The sequence below is a fragment of the Leuciscus leuciscus genome, assembly GCF_965113295.1.
Source record: "Leuciscus leuciscus genome assembly, chromosome: 7".
Classification (NCBI taxonomy): domain Eukaryota; kingdom Metazoa; phylum Chordata; class Actinopteri; order Cypriniformes; family Leuciscidae; genus Leuciscus; species Leuciscus leuciscus.
The window spans coordinates 37,921,462-37,941,287 of record NC_138731.1 but is presented as its reverse complement, the minus strand read 5'-3'; the positions used below and the strand labels follow the sequence as shown (position 1 = coordinate 37,941,287).

General features: G+C 39.1%; 2 protein-coding genes across 21 annotated transcripts in view; both read left to right on the top strand.

Annotated features, from left to right (window-relative positions):
- Positions 1 to 16,864, top strand: part of ttn.1 (titin, tandem duplicate 1) — a 134,786-nt gene extending 117,922 nt beyond the window's left edge. For 19 of the 20 annotated variants that reach the window (XM_082176635.1, XM_082176628.1, XM_082176634.1 and 16 more), the window contains 23 exons: positions 41 to 346; positions 444 to 734; positions 836 to 1,132; positions 1,221 to 1,526; positions 1,623 to 1,925; positions 2,065 to 2,346; positions 2,447 to 3,040; positions 3,124 to 3,411; positions 3,495 to 3,794; positions 3,909 to 4,211; positions 4,305 to 4,607; positions 4,702 to 5,286; positions 5,380 to 5,682; positions 5,814 to 6,113; positions 6,294 to 6,863; positions 6,945 to 7,250; positions 7,363 to 7,956; positions 8,041 to 13,208; positions 13,294 to 13,450; positions 13,572 to 14,068; positions 14,168 to 14,321; positions 15,073 to 15,363; positions 15,481 to 16,864. In XM_082176635.1, coding sequence (XP_082032761.1) covers positions 41 to 346; positions 444 to 734; positions 836 to 1,132; positions 1,221 to 1,526; positions 1,623 to 1,925; positions 2,065 to 2,346; positions 2,447 to 3,040; positions 3,124 to 3,411; positions 3,495 to 3,794; positions 3,909 to 4,211; positions 4,305 to 4,607; positions 4,702 to 5,286; positions 5,380 to 5,682; positions 5,814 to 6,113; positions 6,294 to 6,863; positions 6,945 to 7,250; positions 7,363 to 7,956; positions 8,041 to 13,208; positions 13,294 to 13,450; positions 13,572 to 14,068; positions 14,168 to 14,321; positions 15,073 to 15,363; positions 15,481 to 15,779 — 12,797 coding nt within the window. In that variant the 3' untranslated portion in view covers positions 15,780 to 16,864. The remainder of the gene's footprint in view (positions 1 to 40; positions 347 to 443; positions 735 to 835; positions 1,133 to 1,220; positions 1,527 to 1,622; positions 1,926 to 2,064; positions 2,347 to 2,446; positions 3,041 to 3,123; positions 3,412 to 3,494; positions 3,795 to 3,908; positions 4,212 to 4,304; positions 4,608 to 4,701; positions 5,287 to 5,379; positions 5,683 to 5,813; positions 6,114 to 6,293; positions 6,864 to 6,944; positions 7,251 to 7,362; positions 7,957 to 8,040; positions 13,209 to 13,293; positions 13,451 to 13,571; positions 14,069 to 14,167; positions 14,322 to 15,072; positions 15,364 to 15,480) is intronic. The other variant, XM_082176641.1, reaches the window with a different exon arrangement.
- A 558-nt stretch (positions 16,865 to 17,422) lies between these two features.
- fkbp7 (FKBP prolyl isomerase 7) lies at positions 17,423 to 18,963 on the top strand. The gene is made up of 4 exons (XM_082176713.1): positions 17,423 to 17,677; positions 17,848 to 17,999; positions 18,433 to 18,560; positions 18,658 to 18,963. The coding sequence occupies exons 1-4, from the start codon at positions 17,451 to 17,453 to the stop codon at positions 18,817 to 18,819; spliced, it is 669 nt and encodes a 222-aa protein (XP_082032839.1). The 5' UTR covers positions 17,423 to 17,450; the 3' UTR covers positions 18,820 to 18,963.
- The last annotated feature ends 863 nt before the right edge of the window (positions 18,964 to 19,826 follow it).

Below are 19,826 nucleotides of genomic sequence, written 5' to 3'. Positions count from 1 at the left end.
ATAAATGTTGTTTTTTGTTTGTGATGATACAAATATATAGATCCTCCAGGAAAACCAGAAGTTACAAATGTATCAAGATCAACAGTCTCTATCAAGTGGTCTGTGCCTCTAAACGATGGTGGAAGCCCAATCACAGGCTACATTGTTGAGCGAAAGCCATATACCGTCACTGGAGAAGGTCGTTGGCTTAAGTGTAACTACACTAATGTTACTGACACAAATTTCACTGTCACTGCACTGGGAGAAGGAGAGGAATATGAATTCCGTGTCATTGCCAAAAATGCTAACGGAGTATTGAGCCTGCCATCAGTTTCAACAGGACCAGTGACCTGCAAAGCAGAATACAGTATGTATCATACATGGTTCTGTCACAATACACATAAGACTAACATTGTTTTATTAATGAGAACCTAAATACTCATGACACTTAAATTATTTTTTAGCTCCTCCTAAAGCAGAGCTGGACAGCAAACTCCTTGTGGACACAGTTACAATCAGAGCTGGATCTGATTTAGTGCTAGATGCTGCTGTTGGTGGAAAACCTGAGCCAAAAGTAAGCTGGGCCAAGGGTACGAAAGAGCTAGAACTTTGTGAAAAATATGCTCTCCAGTACTCTAGTACCCGAGCTCTGGCAATCATCAAGTTCTGTGACAGAGATGACACGGGGAAGTATGTTCTGACAGTTAAGAATGCTAGTGGAACAAAAACCGCTGAGGTCAATGTTAAAGTGCTTGGTAGGTGTTCTAAACATACAGCCATTACATAAACAAACATGATCTTCAGTTTTAAATATGTTGCAAATTCATTCATACAATAATCTTTCTTCTTTTACAAGATACACCTGGTCCCTGTCAGGAGATTACAGTCAGCAATGTTTCTGAGGAAAAATGCACAGTGTCTTGGAAAGAGCCACTGGAGGATGGTGGTGACCCAATCACACATTACATTGTTGAAAGAAGGGATACCAATAGACTTACCTGGGTTATCATGGAGGCTGAATGCAAAACCCTAACATACGAAATTAAAAGACTTTTCAAGAACAACGAATATATATTCCGTGTGAGAGGTGTGAACAAGTATGGGTCTGGCGTGGCTGTACAGTCTACCCCCATCTTTGCCAGAAATTCATTCAGTAAGTACCATGATTCATTTTAAAAACCTTTAGATGAGAGATTTTGCATGTTAAAATTAAAATTGTGCTCCTTTATTTCCAATTGCAGCTGTCCCATCATCCCCTGGAGCCCCAGAAATCCTTGCAGTTGGAAAAGACTTTGCAACGATCGAGTGGCTGAAGCCTGAGAGCGATGGTGGCAGTGAAGTCACAAACTACTTGATTGAGTTCCGTGAAAGAAAGAGTGTTAGATGGATCAAGGTTAACAGAGATTCTATTCTCAAGGACACATCTTTCAAAGTCACTGGTCTCCATGAAGGCAACATTTACCAGTTCCGCATTACAGCCATGAATGCAGCTGGAGATAGTGAACCTAGTGAAGTGTCAATGTATGCAGTATGTAGAGTACCAACCGGTATGTTTCCGAAAGAACATAATTTATAACATTTAAGTGTTTATATTACTAAAGTATTTTTTTTTTTAACCTTATTATGTTTAATCCACATTTTAGGCACTTCAGGTCCACCCTCAATTCCACGGGTTACTGACACACACAAAGAGAGTGTTAGTCTTGCTTGGACACGACCTATTGAAGATGGTGGTGCTGATGTTATTGGTTATGTTCTTGAGATGCAAGAAGCTGGTGCAGAGGAATGGACAAAAGTGCATGAAAAGAATCTTAGGGTGACAGAACACATAGTTACAGGCCTTTCTGCTGGCAAAAAGTACTGTTTCAGAGTTGCAGCAGTCAATGTAAATGGAACGGGTGACTTCAGTGATCCTTGTGCAGAGACTGAGCCTGTAGAAAGAATTGGTAAGTTCAAACAACTTCTAAATGTTTGTATGGTTCTGAAGTTTGATATACTGTATATACAAATGCAAGAAAGAAGTAATGTCCAATATTCAATCAGTCACTCTAATAAATTGTATAATTGTTTTATTATTTATTCTAGAAATTCCTGACCTTGAGCTGCCTGATGAACTGACAAAGACAATTTGTCTGAGAGCAGGAAGTTCTCTGCGCCTACATATTACTGTTACTGGTAGACCAATCCCAACTGTAACCTGGAGCAAACCTGGTGTGGACCTCCAAAATCGTGGCTTTATTGAAGTGACCAATACTGCCACAACTCTCATTATTGACAAGGTGCACCGCTATGATGCTGGTAGATATACAATTGAAGCTTCCAATTCTGCTGGGAAGAAGGATGCAAGCATCCTTGTGAAAATCTATGGTATGTTTTCTCATATTAAATCGTGTAAATTATTTATAGTGCATATAACGACATACCATGAAATGGTTTCTAACCAGCATGTTTGTGCATTCTTTCTCAGATACACCTGGTCCACCTGGTCCAATTAAGATGAAAGAGCTCACAAAAGATTCTGCTCATATTATCTGGGATGCTCCTGAGGTTGATGGTGGAGCACCCGTCAACAATTATATCATTGAAAGACGAGAGGCATCAATGAGAGCTTACAAAACCGTCACATCAAAATGCAGCAAGACATCATACAAAATTGTTGGTCTGACAGAAGGAATGCTGTATTATTTCAGAGTCTTACCAGAGAATATATATGGTGTTGGTGATCCTTGTGAGACGGGCGATGTTGTGTTGGTGTGCGAAGTTCCACTGCCACCAGCCAAGCTTGAAGTTGTAGATGTAACCAAATCCAGTGTTTCACTTGCATGGGAGAAACCTTTACATGATGGAGGCAGCAGACTCACTGGCTACATTGTTGAGGCTTGTAAGGCTGGTACTGACAAGTGGATGAAGGTGGCAACTTTGAAACTTACAGACTTTGAGTTCACTATTGTGTCACTGAATGAGAATGAGCAGTACCTCTTCAGGGTACGTGCTGTCAACAGCAGAGGAGCTGGTGAGCCAAAAGAAACTGTGACAGCTGTGACAGTTCAAGAACAAAGAGGTATGTATTATAATAAATACAATAATAGTCACAAGATGGTGTTATTTGTTGTGTCTCACTGTTTTTTGTTTATTCTCTTTCAGTTATGCCAAAGGTTGATCTATCAACTATTCCACAAAAGATGATCAGTGTTTTGGCAGGCAAACCCCTTGAGCTTGACTTGCCAATCATAGGAAGACCCCCACCAGTTTGCTCTTGGTTCTTCAATGACAATAGGATAAAGATTGTGGAGCGTGTAAAGATGAAGTCAACTGGAAAATTCTCTAAATTAACTATTCTTGACACCACCATTGATGACAGTGGAGTGTATACTCTAGAGGTGAAAAACGTAACAGGAGTAATTACTGAAAACATCAAAGTCATTATTCTTTGTAAGTACCCACTCCCTACATTAAAATGGATATTTTAAAATGATTGAGAAATAATATTATTAATAACCCTCTTCTCTCTTTAGCTAAACCTGATGAGCCTCAAGGACCCATTATATTAGATGAAATTGATGCAACATCAGTCACAATAAGCTGGGATCCACCTATGAGAGATGGTGGCGCACCAATTAGCAACTATGTGGTTGAACAACGTGATGCTCATCGCCCAGGATGGGTACCTGTTTCAGAATCAGTTAGCAGACCAACATTCAAATTTAACAGACTGACAGAGGGCGATGAATATGTGTTCCGGGTTGCAGCAACCAATCGTTATGGCACTGGGGAGTACTTACAGTCAGAAGTCGTGATGTGCAAGAGCTCCAAATGTAAGAAAAACATGTTTTAAAAAAAAATAACATATGCACATATATATCTTAGATATATATTATGTAACACATTTATTGGACCTACATCATCGCAATATTCAATTGTTGTTGCAGCCATTCCCGGGCCGCCTGGAAGACCCATTATCTTTGATGTATCACGCGATGGCATGACTGTTGCATGGGAGCCACCAGATGAGGATGGAGGATTAGAGGTGTCTGGCTACATTATTGAACGCAAGGAGGTTAGAGCTGACAGGTGGATCCGTGCTAATAAAAATCCAGTAACAATGACAAGATACAGATCCACTGGTTTAATTGAAGGCCTGGAATATGAGCACAGAGTGACAGCCGTCAATGCTCGTGGTGTTGGCAAACCTAGCCTTCTTTCTAAACCTGCTGTAGCAAATGATCCAGTTGGTGAGAATTTAATTAAATTTTTTCTAAAATACTGTAGAATGTATGTGCATTCAGCTTATTATCACTTATTAATCTATTGCATAACCCCTACAGATCCACCTGGATCACCTCAAAATCCACGAGTCACAGATACCACAAAATCTTCTGTGTCTTTGGCCTGGAGTCCTCCAGATGAGGAGGGTGGTGCTAAGGTTACAGGCTATCTAATTGAGATGCAAAAAAATGGTTCAGTAACCTGGATGAAGTGCAACACTACACCTTCACTGATCTGTGAATATACTTTGACACAAATGCCACAAGGAGAGGAATTCAAATTCCGTGTCATGGCTTGCAATGCTGGTGGTCCAGGTGAACCAGCTGAAGTACCTGGAGTTGTGACCATAACAGAGATGCTTGGTAAGATCTCATGACCCTGTCATTAACCTACTTATATGTGTAAAGTTTTACATTTATGGAATAATTTAATAATTTGAAATGTTGTGTGTTTCAGATACTCCAAGTTATGACCTTGAAGCAAAATACAAAGATGTCCTTGTAGTCAGATCTGGAGGAGTAATCAGACTTTCAGTGCCCATCAAAGGTAAACCTACTCCTACCAGCAAATGGACCAAGGATGGATCAGAGGTGACCAACCGTGCAATGATTGCCTCTAATGAAGACGTATCCGAGCTTGTAATCAAACAGGCTGAAAGGTCTGATTCTGGCGTTTACTATCTCCATCTGGAAAATAAGTGTGGCAAAAAGATGCTTCCTATTAAGGTCAAGGTTATTGGCCGCCCATCTGCACCTGAAGGCCCTCTTGGATTTGATGATATACAAGCACATTCTGTAAGAGTTAGCTGGAAACCACCAACTGAAGATGGTGCTTCTGAAATTGTTGGCTACATTGTGGAGAGACGTGAAGTAACAAAAGCAGCTTGGTACACTGTTGACTCACGGGTGGTTGACACATCCCTTGTGGTTAAAGGACTAGAAGAAAATGTTGAATACCACTTTAAGGTGACAGCAGAGAACCAGTTTGGAATCAGCAACTCCCTGAAATCAGAGGGAACTGTTGTACCAAAGACTCCCATTTGTAAGCACTTGTCATTTGTCTTATTTCTAGGAATTGCATGTTTGTTATTAAACATAATAAAAACATATATTTATTTGTTTTCTGTTATTTTAGGTGTCCCAGAGGCTTCAGGCACTCCACCAGAAATCATGGATGTTACTAAGAGTTCTGCTGCTTTGGCTTGGACTAAACCTAAGGATGATGGTGGATCTCGCATTACTGGTTACTTTATTGAGTACAAAGAAGTGCTGTCTGATAAGTGGATTCGTCATGAGACAAAGATTACCTCAACAATGTATACTCTTAGTCAGCTCACTACTGATGCTGAGTATCAGTTCCGTGTAATTGCTGTGAATGACATTGGAGAGAGTGAACCAGGACCTGCATCAGATTCAGTAATCTGCAAAGATCCATTTGGTATGACCTCATTCTTATTTTGTCTTCATAATATGTATTCAGAATATGTCGTCTGTTCATTAAGTAATTGATTCAAAATTGTTGCCTTGATTTATGGAAAATATTTTTTATTACACTCTTTATTTATTTAGATAAACCAAGCCAGCCAGGAGAAATTGACACTATGACTGTAACCAAAGACTACATTACAATTAAATGGGAGGCTCCAGCATGTGATGGTGGAAAACCAGTCCTTGGCTACTGGATTGAATACCGAAAGTCTGGAGAGAGTGCTTGGAAGAAATGCAATAAGGAGCGCACAAAGGACAACCAGTACACTCAGAGTGGTCTACAAGAGGCAACTGAATATGAATTCAGAGTATTTGCTGAGAATGAAACCGGAATCAGCAGACCACGCAGAACAGCAACTGGCATCAAAACTAAACTGGGTGGTAAGCACATTTTGAAATAACATTAAAAGGATTGTTGTGTGTATTGTGATTTGTCGATACAATAATGATATCCAATATTTATCCCAATGCATTTTTGGGGGTGTTTGACTATAAATAAATAGAAAGGGTGTTTAAAAATAAATGTCACTATAGCTGCCCCTTCTGTCTTTTTTTTCTTAGTTGGATCTAAACCAGCTCTTAGGAAAGAGATGGATGAAGTCACTGCCAAACTTGGACAAACTGCATCTCTCAAATGTCAGATTATTGGACGACCTGTTCCAGAAATTAAATGGTACAAGGGTGGAAAGGAAATCAAAGAAGGTCGCAAATATGCAGCAACCTCTGATGGTCGCAACCATACATTGACCATTTCAACAGATCAACAGGAAGATGAGGGTCTTTACACATGCAAGGCAGTGAATGAAGCAGGTGACTGTGAGACCAGTGGAACTCTGGTCCTTGAAGCAGCACCACAGTTCCCAGTGCCACTGAAAGACAAATTCTTTGCAACATGTGGTAGCACAGTGCGCATTCATGTTGTTTACATTGGCCGACCTCAACCTAAAATCATGTGGCTTTATGGAACCAAGGCTTTGGAACCCTCTGAGAATGTGATCATTGAAAATACAGAGCATTACACTCATTTGATTCTCAAGAATGTACAGCGCAGTGTAAATGGAGGAAAATACAGAATCAGGATCAACAACCATTTTGGGTCTGCAGATACTGTAACTCACGTTGAAATCTTAGGTATATGCTTCATAATTTGTCTTTTTTTGTACTTAGTAGGGGAAATAAGAGTAATTAACATATATATTTTTGTGTTTTCAGATAAACCTGCTATGCCAGAGGGTCCTCTTGTTCTTGATGCTCTGTTGAAGAATTCTGTGATTATTAGCTGGAAAGCACCCAAAGATGATGGAGGATCTATGATAACTAATTATATTGTGGAAAAGCGTGAAGACAAGGAAGGAGCAGAGTGGGAACTTGTATCATCATCCATCACAGGCATTTCATGCAGAATTCCTAACCTTGTTGAAAATGAGGGATACTACTTCCGTGTTTCAGCACAAAATCGTTATGGTAATAGTGAATCACTGGAGACTCCTTCTGCTATCCTCATCAAGAGTCAGCTAGGTAAGTTATAAAGAAATATGATCTATATTCTTTAATATCTATTAAAGAAGTAACCACAGTTTTGTTGTTTTTATTTAGTGTTATTATTCAAATGCAAATGTATGTTTTGCAGAGAGGCCAGGAGCTCCATTAAAACCAGTTGTGTCTGGAATTACCAAAAACTCCTTTGTTGTGTCTTGGAAGCCACCTCTCAGTGATGGAGGTTCTAAAATTAAGAACTACTGTCTTGAAAAGCGAGATAAGAAGAAGGGTGAATGGGCTGCAGTTACAACAGATGAAATCCACCAGACTGTTTATTCTGTCAAGGGCCTGACAGAAGGTGTAGAGTATGAATTCCGGGTGAAATGTGAAAACATTGGTGGAGAAAGTGAATACAGTGAAATATCTGACCCTGCCATTCCAAAGACTGATGTTGACGTGCGTGCTCCTGCCTTCAAGGAAGACCTCAGAAACATGAGTGTAAAATTCAAAAGCAATGCAACATTTGTCTGCAAGATAACAGGACAGCCCAAGCCTGTAATAAAATGGTTTAAGCGTGGAAAGGAAATTCAAGCTGATGGTACCAAAATCAAGATCCAAGAATTCAAGGGAGGCTATCATCAGCTTGTTATTGCTGATTGCAATGCAGAAGACTCAACTGTATATCAGATCAGAGCAACAAACCAGGGTGGATCCATTTCTGCTACTGTTTCTCTAGATGTTGAAGGTAAGCTTACAAAGTTTTATATTGTACTTTACTTGGCTATACAAGCTATTTCCAAATGATGGATTAAAATGTTTGTTTTTTCAGTCCCTGCTAAGATTCATCTACCTAAGAATCTGCAAGGAAAGGAAGCTATCCCTGCCCTTCGTGGTGAAGTAGTGAACATCAAGATTCCATTCAGTGGAAAACCAGATCCAGTTATCACTTGGCAGAAAGGACAAGACCTTCTTGATAATGATGGACACTATCAAGTTATTGTCACACGATCCTTCACATCTCTTGTATTTTTGAATGGAGTAGAAAGGAATGATGCTGGTTTCTATATTGTGTGTGCCAAAAATAGATTTGGAATTGACCAGCAAACAGTTGAGCTTGATGTTGCAGATGTGCCTGATCCACCACGTGGCATCCAAGCCAGTGATGTTTCGAGAGATTCTGTAACACTCAACTGGCTAGCACCTGCTAGTGATGGTGGAAGTAAAGTCACAAACTACATCATAGAGAAGTGCGCTACCACAGCAGAAAGGTGGATACGTGTTGGCCAGTCTCGTGACACCCACTACACTGTTGTCAATCTGTTTGGAAAGACAAGTTATCAATTCCGTATCATAGCTGAAAATAAATTTGGTCAGAGTGTACCATCTGAGACAAGTGGACCTGTCGTGACAAAGGAAGACAAATCAAGAGTTCTTAACTATGATGAAGAAGTTGATGACACCAGGCCAGTTTCCAAAAGCAAAGCTCCTCATTCAGAGACTAAGAATGTTCATAACAAGTACATGATTGCTGAAGAGCTTGGCCGCGGACAGTTTGGTATTGTTCACCGGTGTATTGAGACTAGCTCTGAGAAAACTTACATGGCTAAATTTGTCAAAGTTAGAGGTGCGGATCAGGCACTAGTGAAAAAAGAAATTGCAACACTGAATGTGGCACGCCACAAGAACTTCCTGTTGCTGCATGAGTCATTTGACAGCCCTGAAGAGCTAGTCATGATTTATGAGTTCATCTCTGGTGTGGACATATTTGAGCGCCTTGGTACAGCCAACTTTGAGCTCAGCGAGCGTGAAATTGTTAACTATATCAGACAAGTGTGTGAAGCTCTTGAATTTCTTCACAGCAAGAGTTATGGCCACTTTGATATCAGGCCTGAAAATATAGTGTACACCACAAGAAAGGGAACTAATGTCAAGATCATTGAGCTTGGACAATCTAGACACCTTACACCTGGGGACCAAATTAAGATTCAGTACACAACAGCTGAGTTTGCGGCACCGGAAATTCATCAAAATGAGATGGTTAGCACTGTGACAGATATGTGGTCTGTCGGTGTCCTTGTTTATGTTCTTCTTAGTGGACTTAATCCATTCGCTGCTGAAACTAATCAGCAAATGATTGAGAGCATTTACAATGCTGAGTACAGTTTTGATGATGAAGCCTTCAAGCATGTTAGTGTTGAGGCTTTAGACTTTGTGGACCGCCTACTAACCAAAGAGCGCAAACATCGTATGACTGCTACTGAGGCTTTGAATCATCCTTGGCTGACGATGAACTCAGAGCAGCTAAGCACTAGGTCCATCAAGATTACACGCCATACGAGATATTACCGAGCCATGGTGAAGAAAGAATGGAACACAGTTGTCTCTTCTGCTCGTGTTGCCATTGGTGGTGCTATCAGAAGTCAGCGAGGAGTAACAGTCTCTAAAGTGAAGATTGCACCATTTGAACATGGACCAGTTGCAGGACAAATTAAACACAGTGTTGCCAATGAAGGCGATGATATCAAGTTTATTTGCAACATTGACAATTACGACAGCACTACCGAAGTAACATGGTACTGTGGAGTAAGACAACTAGAAGAAGGTGCTAGATACGAAATTACTTACGAAGATGGGCTTGCTACCATAACTATCAAGGGAATCAATAGAACAGATGATGGAACATACAGATGTAAAGTTGTCAATGAGTATGGTGAGGACAGTGCCTATGCTGAGCTCTTTGTCAAAGGGGTAAGATCCTATCGTGAGTTCTTCACTACACGTGTGGTAAAGAAAGTAAAACGCAGAGTTGACACAGCAAGACTACTCCAAAGACCTCCTGAATTTACTTTGCCATTGTGCAACCGCACTGCTTACATTGGAGAGGATGTGCGCTTTGGTGTCACCATCACAGTGCATCCTGAACCTCGTGTAATGTGGTTGAAAACGGGTCAAAAGATTATGCCAGGAGATGATGACAAGAAATACACTTTTATTAGTGACAAGGGCCTGTATCAGTTAGTGATTCACAAACTTGACCCAGATGATGACGCGGAATACACTGTTGTGGCACGGAACCGATTTGGTGATGACAGTTGCAAGGCTCGTCTCAAAGTGGTCCCTCGTCCTGCTCCTGCTGATAACACCTTGAGACCTATGTTCAAACGTCTTCTTGCTAATTTGGAATGCAGAGAAGGCCAGAGTGTACGTTTTGAAATGCGTGTGTCAGGACATCCTTCATTGAAATGGGAGAAAGATGGCATGCCTTTGGCATTTGGTCCACAAATTGAGATTGAGCATGAAGGCTTAGATTACTATGTCTTACATGTAAGAGATACTCTTCCAGAGGATTCTGGCACATACAGAGTCATTGCAACTAACTCGGCAGGGTCTGCAAGTTGTCAAGCCACACTCAAGGTTGAACGTGTGACACATATCAAGAAAGAGGGGAGTGAGGAAGGAAAGAAGAAGAAGAAACACGATCTTGAACAGGAAGAGATGGACAAGAAAGTAAGACTAACTATGATACTAGCAGGTGCAGACGTTACCCCACTTACTCCAGTCGCACAGCAAGCACTAAGAGAAGCTGCAACCATGTACAAGCCAGCAATCACTACCAAGAAAGTCAAGAGCGAAGCTGAAGAAGCCAAAGAGAAAGAAGAAAAAAAGAAGAGAGCAGAAGAAAAGAGATTGAGAATGCCATATGTTATTCCTCCGCCTCGCGTTGTTGCTCCTACTGCCCTTGAGGAGGACATGGAAATCAAACACTTTGTGCCATTCTCTGATATGAAGTGGTACAAGAAACTCAGAGATCAATATGAGTTCCCGGAGCCAATGGAAAAGTTCCCCCAGAAAAGACTTAAGCGCATCCGGCTGTCAAGGTGGGACCAGTTCTATGAAGTACCCCTTCCAAGAATTAAAGACCAATACAAGCAAAAATGGCATATTCCTGTTTCACAAGATGACCTTGAGACTGTAAGACCAGCAAGACATCGCACACCTTCTCCAGAAATGGAGGCTTACTACAGAATCAGGAGACGCTCTCTTGGTGATCTTTCTGATGAGGAACTGCTTCTGCCAGTTAAAGAATACCTCTCAATGAAGAGAACAGAGGAAGAAAGACTCAAACTTGAGGATGAACTTGAGTTAGGCTATTCTGCTTCTCCACCAAGTCTGAGCCCTGTACGCTTTGAACTTTCTGCACTGCGTCACCCATCACCTAAGAGAGCTACATATGACGAAGAGGAAGGGGAGGAAGTTCCAACATATGACTCATATCGTATTCCATCTAAATATGAGGCTGGTCCAAGCTATATTGACTTGCGTCAGCGTCACGAAAGGGCAACATACAGACCTCCAAGGCAAAAGCAAAGGCTATATGAGGAAAAAGAAGACCACGAACTGCTTAGGTCAGTAACTACCACAACAAAATTAACTTCCTACAAGAGCCAACTGCAACACATTGAGTTTGAGGAGAAAACAAAGGTCAAAAGAAAGGAAAAAACAAGAGTTTCTGTGGCAGCAGTAACTGAGGCAGCAGTCATAACTGATATATCTACAACAGCATTCTCACCTGGCTATGCTACAGTAAGTCATTCCAAGAAACCCTCTGCAACTGTAGCAGAAAAAGTTATTAAAACGGCTTCACCTGAAAAGACATGCCCACGTTCACCCAGCCTTGATTCTACTGAGAAAACAATCACTACACCAGACTTGTCAACAGAAATTGATTATATGTCAAGGTATGAGTCAAGAAAGAAAGCCTTGAAAACTGAGAGGAAGTTTGAAATTGTGACCCAGCAGCCTTTTACTCTTGACCATGCTCCCAGGGTGACTGTAAGAATGCGCTCTCACCGTGTGCCAATTGGTCAAAACACCAAATTCACACTGAATGTCCAATCTAAGCCAGAAGCACAGATTAAATGGTACCACAATGGGCAGCAGATTGAAGAAAGCAGAAAATATCGTATGTTTAACATGAGTGGTGTTTTGTCTCTTCAAATCATTGATTGCCAGGAAGAGGACAGTGGCACCTACCGTGTCGTCTGTACAAATGCAAAGGGAGAAGCTTCTGACTATGCCACTCTCGATGTTGCTGGGGGTGGATTTTCAGCATATGCCTCACAACGCAAAGATGAGGAGCCACCGACCCCCTTCGTCCCTGAGATGACTAAAACAGATGTGTATCATGTTTCATCCATAACAGCAGCAACTGCATCAGAAACACAAGTGGAAATATCTGAAACTAAAACAGAGAGGGCAGAAGAGACAATTAAGACATCTGAGATCAAACTTGAAGCTACGGAAGTGACTGCAGTTGAGGAAGTTGTAGTTGAGAAAATGTCAGAGACCAAACTTGAAGCTACAGAAGTGACAACAGTAGTGGAAGAAGTGGTTGAGAAAAAGAAACAGACTCCAGCTACAATTCTGACTAAACCACAGTCACTCACAGTATCAGAGGGAGAATCGGTCAAATTCACATGTGATGTTGATGGTGAACCTGCACCCACTGTAACATGGATGCAAGAGGGACAAGTCATTGTGTCATCTCGTCGTCACCATGTTACCTCAACTGAATATAAATATACTTTTGAGATAACCCAAGTAGAAATGTCAGATGGAGGTAATTACACTGTAGTGGCAGAGAACTCTGATGGTAAACAGGAGGCACAGTTCAGTCTAACAATTCGTAAACCAACACCTGTACAGAAAGTTGTTGCTTCACCTCCAAGAGTAAAGTCTCCAGAGTCTCCTCGTATAAAGTCACCATTTGGAATTAGGTCTCCGCAGAGAATTAAATCACCTGAACCAATCAAATCTCCACCAAGAGTTAAGTCCCCACCCATGGTAAAATCGCCTACTCCAAAAGAAAAAACATCCAAGCCAACCTTCTCTGCAGAACTAAAAGACATTTCAGCCTCTGCAGATACTATTATAAAGCTGATAGTGAAACTGTCTGGTGAGCCTAAACCAACAATCTTCTGGATGAAGGATGGAAAGGTAAGAAATATATTTTTACTTTATAAAAATATATATATAGTTGAATGGATTGATTTACTAATGAATTTGAAAATTTTTCTCCCAGAACCTCTCTCAAGGTGGAAAATATGAAATCTTTGAAGAGCATGGTTCAGCACATCTTGAAATCTATGAAGCTGATGTCTCTGATAGTGGAGTATACACATGTACAGCCAAAAACAGTGCTGGATCTGTTACTACAAACTGCACTGTTACAGTTCAAGGTATTATTTAGCACATTTCAGGTCTCAAAATACACACAAAATTACACACAATTATTCTTACTAAAATTATATTGTAAACAGTTGTTCTTTAATAAAAAAGTGTCTACTCCTTCTGCTCCAGCACGAACAACAGCAGTTGCCGTGGAAAGAAAAGCAGAGTTTCTAGAACAAATAGTGAAAAAGGAGACTGCCTATGAGGAAGTGCAGTCCATCACAGAAATTAAAGCATCAAAAACCCAATTAACAATAAATCAAGGTCAGACTGTCACACTACGAGCAAACATCCCTGAAGCCTCTGATGTGAAATGGATCCTGAATGGAGCTGAGCTATCAAATTCAGAGAACTACAGATATGGTGTGTCAGGCAATGATCACACCCTGACAATTAAAACCATCAGCTACCATGACCAGGGAGTTCTCACATGTGAGGCCAAAACTGAACATGGTGTGGTCAAGTGCCAGTTTGATATGACCATCAGTGCAATGTGTTCAGATGCACCAAGTTTCCTTGTGCAACCACGCTCCCAGAATGTTAACGAGGGACAAAATGTCACATTCACATGCGAAATCACTGGTGAACCTTCTCCTGAAATCGAGTGGCTCAAGGATAATGCAGTCGTGAGTGGTTTGTCATTATATTTTGGGGGAAGAAACAAAAACAACTTATTTGTGTTTTACTCATAGCAGTCTGTTAACTTTCTTTACATTTCCTTTCAGATATCTATTACACCAAACATGAAATTCAGCTGCTCTAAGAATGTGTACACACTTGAGATTCACAACGCTACCATTGAAGACAGTGGAAAATACACAGTAAAAGCTAAGAATAAATTTGGACAGTGCTCTGCAACATCATCACTGAATGTCCTCAGTAAGTGTTTGAGCCATTCCTAAGAATAAATTAGCACTCTTACAGTAACAAAGTATGAGCATCCTGTCCATTACAGTACATAAAATGCATGGTTAAACCAAACACATACCCTACTGCATGTTCATGATGTCTCTTGATTAAAACTCTGACTTAAAAGATCATACACACTAATCATCAGTGCTCACTTATCAAGCTAACAAAATAACCATTAACAAAATCTCACCATTCCCTTCTATAAATTGAATTATGTTTTTTTATCTAGATTTTTTTTTTTAAATTGTTAGCTTGATTTGCATCATTGGTTGCCTACTGAATTAATTACCACACTATATGATGATAAAGCATTGCATGTAACTGCATGTATATTCAAGTCTTTAAATAACCAAACCATATTATTAACCATCCATTAGCCATGCCTTCACATAGTTTGAATAATTTGATGTATACAGTATGTTCAACAAAATAACACCATATTTAAAATAGTCAAAATAATCCGAAATCTGTGTTCTCTGATTAGCCTTACCAAATTAATTTTCTTAAAGGTATAATGTACAAGTGGTGCAACTAAAATATTTTTTTATTGTACTAATACCAATGCCATCACAAATGTTCCAGACTAATTTACATTGAATATCCTCAAATGTTTTAAACAGAAAACAGAGACCAGTAATGCCATTTGAATTGACTGTTGTACCTTTTTATGAAATCAGTTGCTTCAGTGACATGGTAATTATTTACTGCACTCTCACAGCTCTGGTTGAGGAACCTGCCAAAATGATAATTATGGAGAAAACATCTGATGCTACGAGCATGCAGGGCAGTTATGCTGCCAAGCATGTGGTTTCAAAAATGCAAGAGAAATCCTTCAGCAGTTCCAGCATGGCTGAGGTTAAATTTGAGAGCATGTCAGCGTCTAGCATGACCTCTATGACTTCTGAAAGAATGATGGCTTTGAGCTCAAGCAGTATGGTGGCAATGTCCAGTCACTCGCATGTTGAGGGGTCATCCATCAAAGGCAAAGCCATTTCTCATATCCGCAAAGGTGAGATGGAAAATATATGCATCTTTGCAAAAAAAAAAAAAAAAGCATTTACAGTGCAACAAAACAGATATCAGCAGAACTATATCACCATAATAATAACACATTTGTTTTAACCAGGTATACCACCAAAGATTGAGGCTGCCCCTCAAGATATCAGTATCGAGTCAGGGAAGGTCCTGACTGTAGCCTGTGCTTTCATTGGAGACCCAAGCCCTTGCATAGAATGGTCACATTCAGGGAAGACACTGTCCAGCAAGGAGGAGAGTGGACGATTGCATATTGAGACTTCTCAGGATGTCACCACTCTTGTTATAAGTGGAGTGAAAGAGACTGATGCTGGTGCATACACCTTAAAACTTGTTAATGAGTTTGGATCTGATACCACTACTGTCAATGTCAACATTCGATCCATGTAAAAAAAAAAAGTACAATTATAATAATTATTATATAGGCCTAATAGTAATCCAATCCTCACCCCATTTCCCTCATTCAAAACCTTTTTATTTATAGAATGAGAAAAAAATACTCTGTTCTTGATAAAGACCTGGATTTCTGTTCTTGTAAATATGAACTATTTTTATACCAAACTTGACGTTAATTTATGCCAAACTAGACTAAAGTCTAAAGCTGTTATAAAATGTGCCATATTGGATAATTATGACCAGAAGTTCTGCACCATTTTGTGACATGTACATAATGTATATAGCCGAATTTACCGGTTATGGAAAATGTATGCATTGTTATTTATGACAATATTAACAAATGGAACTAAATGTTTAACAGGAGAAAGTTTCACATGGAACGAATACCCTGTAAAACTTGAAACGAAACAAAACTATGTGCCTCAACAATAAGTTGAAGTCTTAAGATTGCCTCAACAGGTAGAGAGGCTCCCTGTTGAAGTTTACTAAAATCAAAGAGACAAAGTTATACACTGTACATTTGTGCGTGCAGTAATGCAGTACACAAGAATTTATGACTTGAACATAAGGCCTTGAGTGCTGTTTGCATTACCCTCATGTAAGCAGGACAACTAGGCCTTGTGTTCAGACTGACGAAGTCATACCGCCATTTTAATGACAAGCTCAATGTGCGAGCGGCCTGCACAATGAGTTAATTATAATGTTTGTGCAAGGTTTCTGGCAAAGGACTGTTTGAATTTTGATTTTATTAAAGTAACATCACCTGGCCAATAGTTGTAAAATCAGTTCAAGTGCTTCTTTGCAGAAGCTGTGCCAACTCTTGGAGGATTGCTAGGTTATATTTTGTGTGTTTGTGTGTGTGTTAGCATTAGAATCTCACTTTGTCAGCAGCCAGGGTATCCATCAAGCTATGTACCACAGAGATTTCATGTGTTGTGCGAAGAAAAGAAAAAATACATTACTGTAATACCCTGCACATTGATTTATTAGAACTAATTTATGTAGTATTACACATATATTCAGCCTCCATGAGTTTTATGAATTACTGATTTAATAAAGCATGTTTTCAGCACCATAAATTGTCTGTCTGTATTCCATAAACAAATGCTACTTAATGTATGAAACATGTTTACTCAGTCATTGAATAACAGCTTCATGTCTTCAATAGTATGGTTACAAAACTAAATTTGTTTTCATAGAAAATCAGTTTGATCTAATTTCAGATGATATGTAAAAGGATAGTCTGTTTGAATCAGTAACACATCATCATTTCTGTTTCTTGCACTAGTTAAAAACACACTTTAAATGGTTAAAATAACCCCATAAAGTAATGTCCAGTAGCAAATAGGAACATTGTTTTTATCACGCACAAACACGTGTCCTGCAGACCTGCTTTACGACATGCTCTGTCTAAAACAGCATCTTAATTATTTTTCCTAATTCTAGAATTGCTTCTCTGAATTTTCTTCTCGTGGTGATACACATGTATAATATATATCCCTACATTGTGAGGACCAAATGTCCCAACAAGGACATCTGAAAATGTTCTAAATCTATTGCAAAAAAAACAAAAAAACATTGAATACCTCAAACGTCAAGTGAGAAATTTGAGAACTGGGCGGCACTGCCGCGTCAGCGTTCCAGCCTCCGACGCCACGACGACAGATGTGCAAGATGTCCCAACGGTCTACGTTTTACTTTTGTTTGATTTTGACTCTGCAAACGCTCAATCTCCTCATCGTAATAATTCGTGCAAATGAATCAGAACACAATGTTAAAATTGAGGTTACGTTTCTGCCTGAAAACTGCAGCCAGAAATCCAAAAGAGGAGACATGCTGAATGCGCATTATGATGGATATCTAGTTGAAGACGGATCTCAGTTCTATTGCAGGTAAACGCTTTTTTTTTTTACACATAAAGTTATTGCATTAAATATTGTATTGCATGTTATATTTATCTGCTTCAAGGTAGAGTAATAAACAGTGTATTTAGTACTTAACGTGCTAAAAAAAAAAGTCATTTTATTTCCAACCTAAACCAGTGTTTGTTTTCATTTTCAAGTCGTTCGACAAACACGGGTCACCCACACTGGTTTGTGTTAGGCGTTGGAGAAGTTATTAAGGGGCTGGATTTAGGGCTGCAAGACATGTGTCCCGGTGAGAAGAGAAAAGTTACAATTCCTCCTTCTCTGGCATATGGCGAGAAAGGAAAAGGTAGGTCTATTACTTCATATACGTAGAGAATCAATACAGCCCCTGCTTACACGTGTGGCGCTGTTTTGCATTCATTCTCTCTCTCTCTCTTTATTCAAGTGTGCTATTAGTATACTTCTTTTAAACTAAAAATAAGAAAGTATAATTTCAGTACAATAGACAACAATACAACAAAAAATGTGATCAGGATGGTGCTGGACAGTGGTGATGAAAGAAACATAGGCTTATGCTACTCATGAACATACATAGGCTACTTAGTAAGGTGAAATGATATAAAAATAAAAAAAAAACATTCTCTACTACAGGCCCCTAATTTAAATGATTAAAATAATCAAATACATTCAAATATTAAAAAGTGAATTATGCAGCAAAGACCATTTAAAAGTTAAGTTAATATAAACCATTAACAATCACCTTTTTTTTGGTGGAATAGGTCCTGTACCACCAAATGCAACAGTGGTCTTTGAGGTGGAGCTTTTGTTCATAACCAGAGGACCACGCAGCATAGAAGCCTTCAAAGAAATTGATGCTGACAACGACAAGGCCCTGACAAAAGAAGAGGTAAATATGTCATACTGTTGTATCAGGAATTTACTTTTGCCTTCCTGAATTTTTTTATTTATTATTATTTACATATATTGTTATTTTGGATTTACAGATTAAAGAATACTTGAAATTGGAAGCACAGAAGTTAAATTCACAGAAAGATGAATCCTATTTTGATGATGTTGTGGCAGATGTGTTCCAAAAGAATGATCACAATGCTGATGGGACCTTATCGCTCACGGAGTACAATGTTTATGGGCATGACGAACTGTAAACACTACTAGACAGCTCATGCAGTCATGCACTGGACGTTCTTTACAAGATACTCTTCATATTGTGATCAAGGATTTTACTCTGATAAACACCACTAAATTTTAAATAAAGTTGACTGAAATACTAACTTGCATTGATTGTGTCATGCAAAAAAAAAAAAAAGAGAGTAGATAAGATGCTTTTTAAAATCTTTTTAGAACTTTTCTCTAAATGCTTGCATGTCAAGTCAAGTCACATTTATATAGCGCTTAATACAATACAGATTGTTTCAAAGCAGATTTACAGTGATAACAGAAAAATGATTCAATGATGCATACAGAGTTAATTTCTGCTGTAAAGCAGCTCTAAAAGAAAATAGTGTCATTGTTCAGCTGAAGTCAGTTCAGTGTTGATTCAGTTCCATTGCTAAGATCATCAATTTCTTAAATTAGTTCATTACATCTATAAAGCAGTTCTGCAGAAAACAATGATGCGATTGTCCAGCTTAGTTCGGTTCTCATCCACTCGTGTCAGTGCATTCAAATCAATAATTTTGATGAATAAAGCTTGCATCTGTTCCAATTGATCAAACCAGGTTTTTTTGTTTTGTTTTATTTTGAACCACATAATAAAATATTTTAAATAAAACAATACACAAATGAACAAATAATGTGTATTTGAATATCACTCATATGACATCTATACATTATAGTACAGCCTCAAAGCACTCAAGAATTAAGTATCTCTCCAACAACACTATAAAACATGTAAGAATAATGTGTCATTGCAACCTCAGACATAGAAGGCTATGATGCATTCTGTGTGAAGCTTGTTATCTTTAACTCAAATAACTCCTCATTTAAAAGCCAGCACCTTTCAAAATATGTTCTCAGGATATCTGATACAACACATACAACACATTCTACCTAAAAATAAAGGTTATTTATTGGCATATGGTTCCATGAAGAACATTTAACATCCTTGGAACATTTCCATTACACAAAAATACAATATAAAGTAGCCTACTTA

Coding starts and splice junctions, on each gene's coding strand:
- fkbp7 (XM_082176713.1), top strand. CDS start 17,451: ATGTGCAAGATGTCCCAACGGTCTACGTTTTACTTTTGTTTGATTTTG. Junction 17,678..17,847: donor GGATCTCAGTTCTATTGCAG/GTAAACGCTTTT, acceptor TTCATTTTCAAG/TCGTTCGACAAACACGGGTC. Junction 18,561..18,657: donor AGGCCCTGACAAAAGAAGAG/GTAAATATGTCA, acceptor TTGGATTTACAG/ATTAAAGAATACTTGAAATT.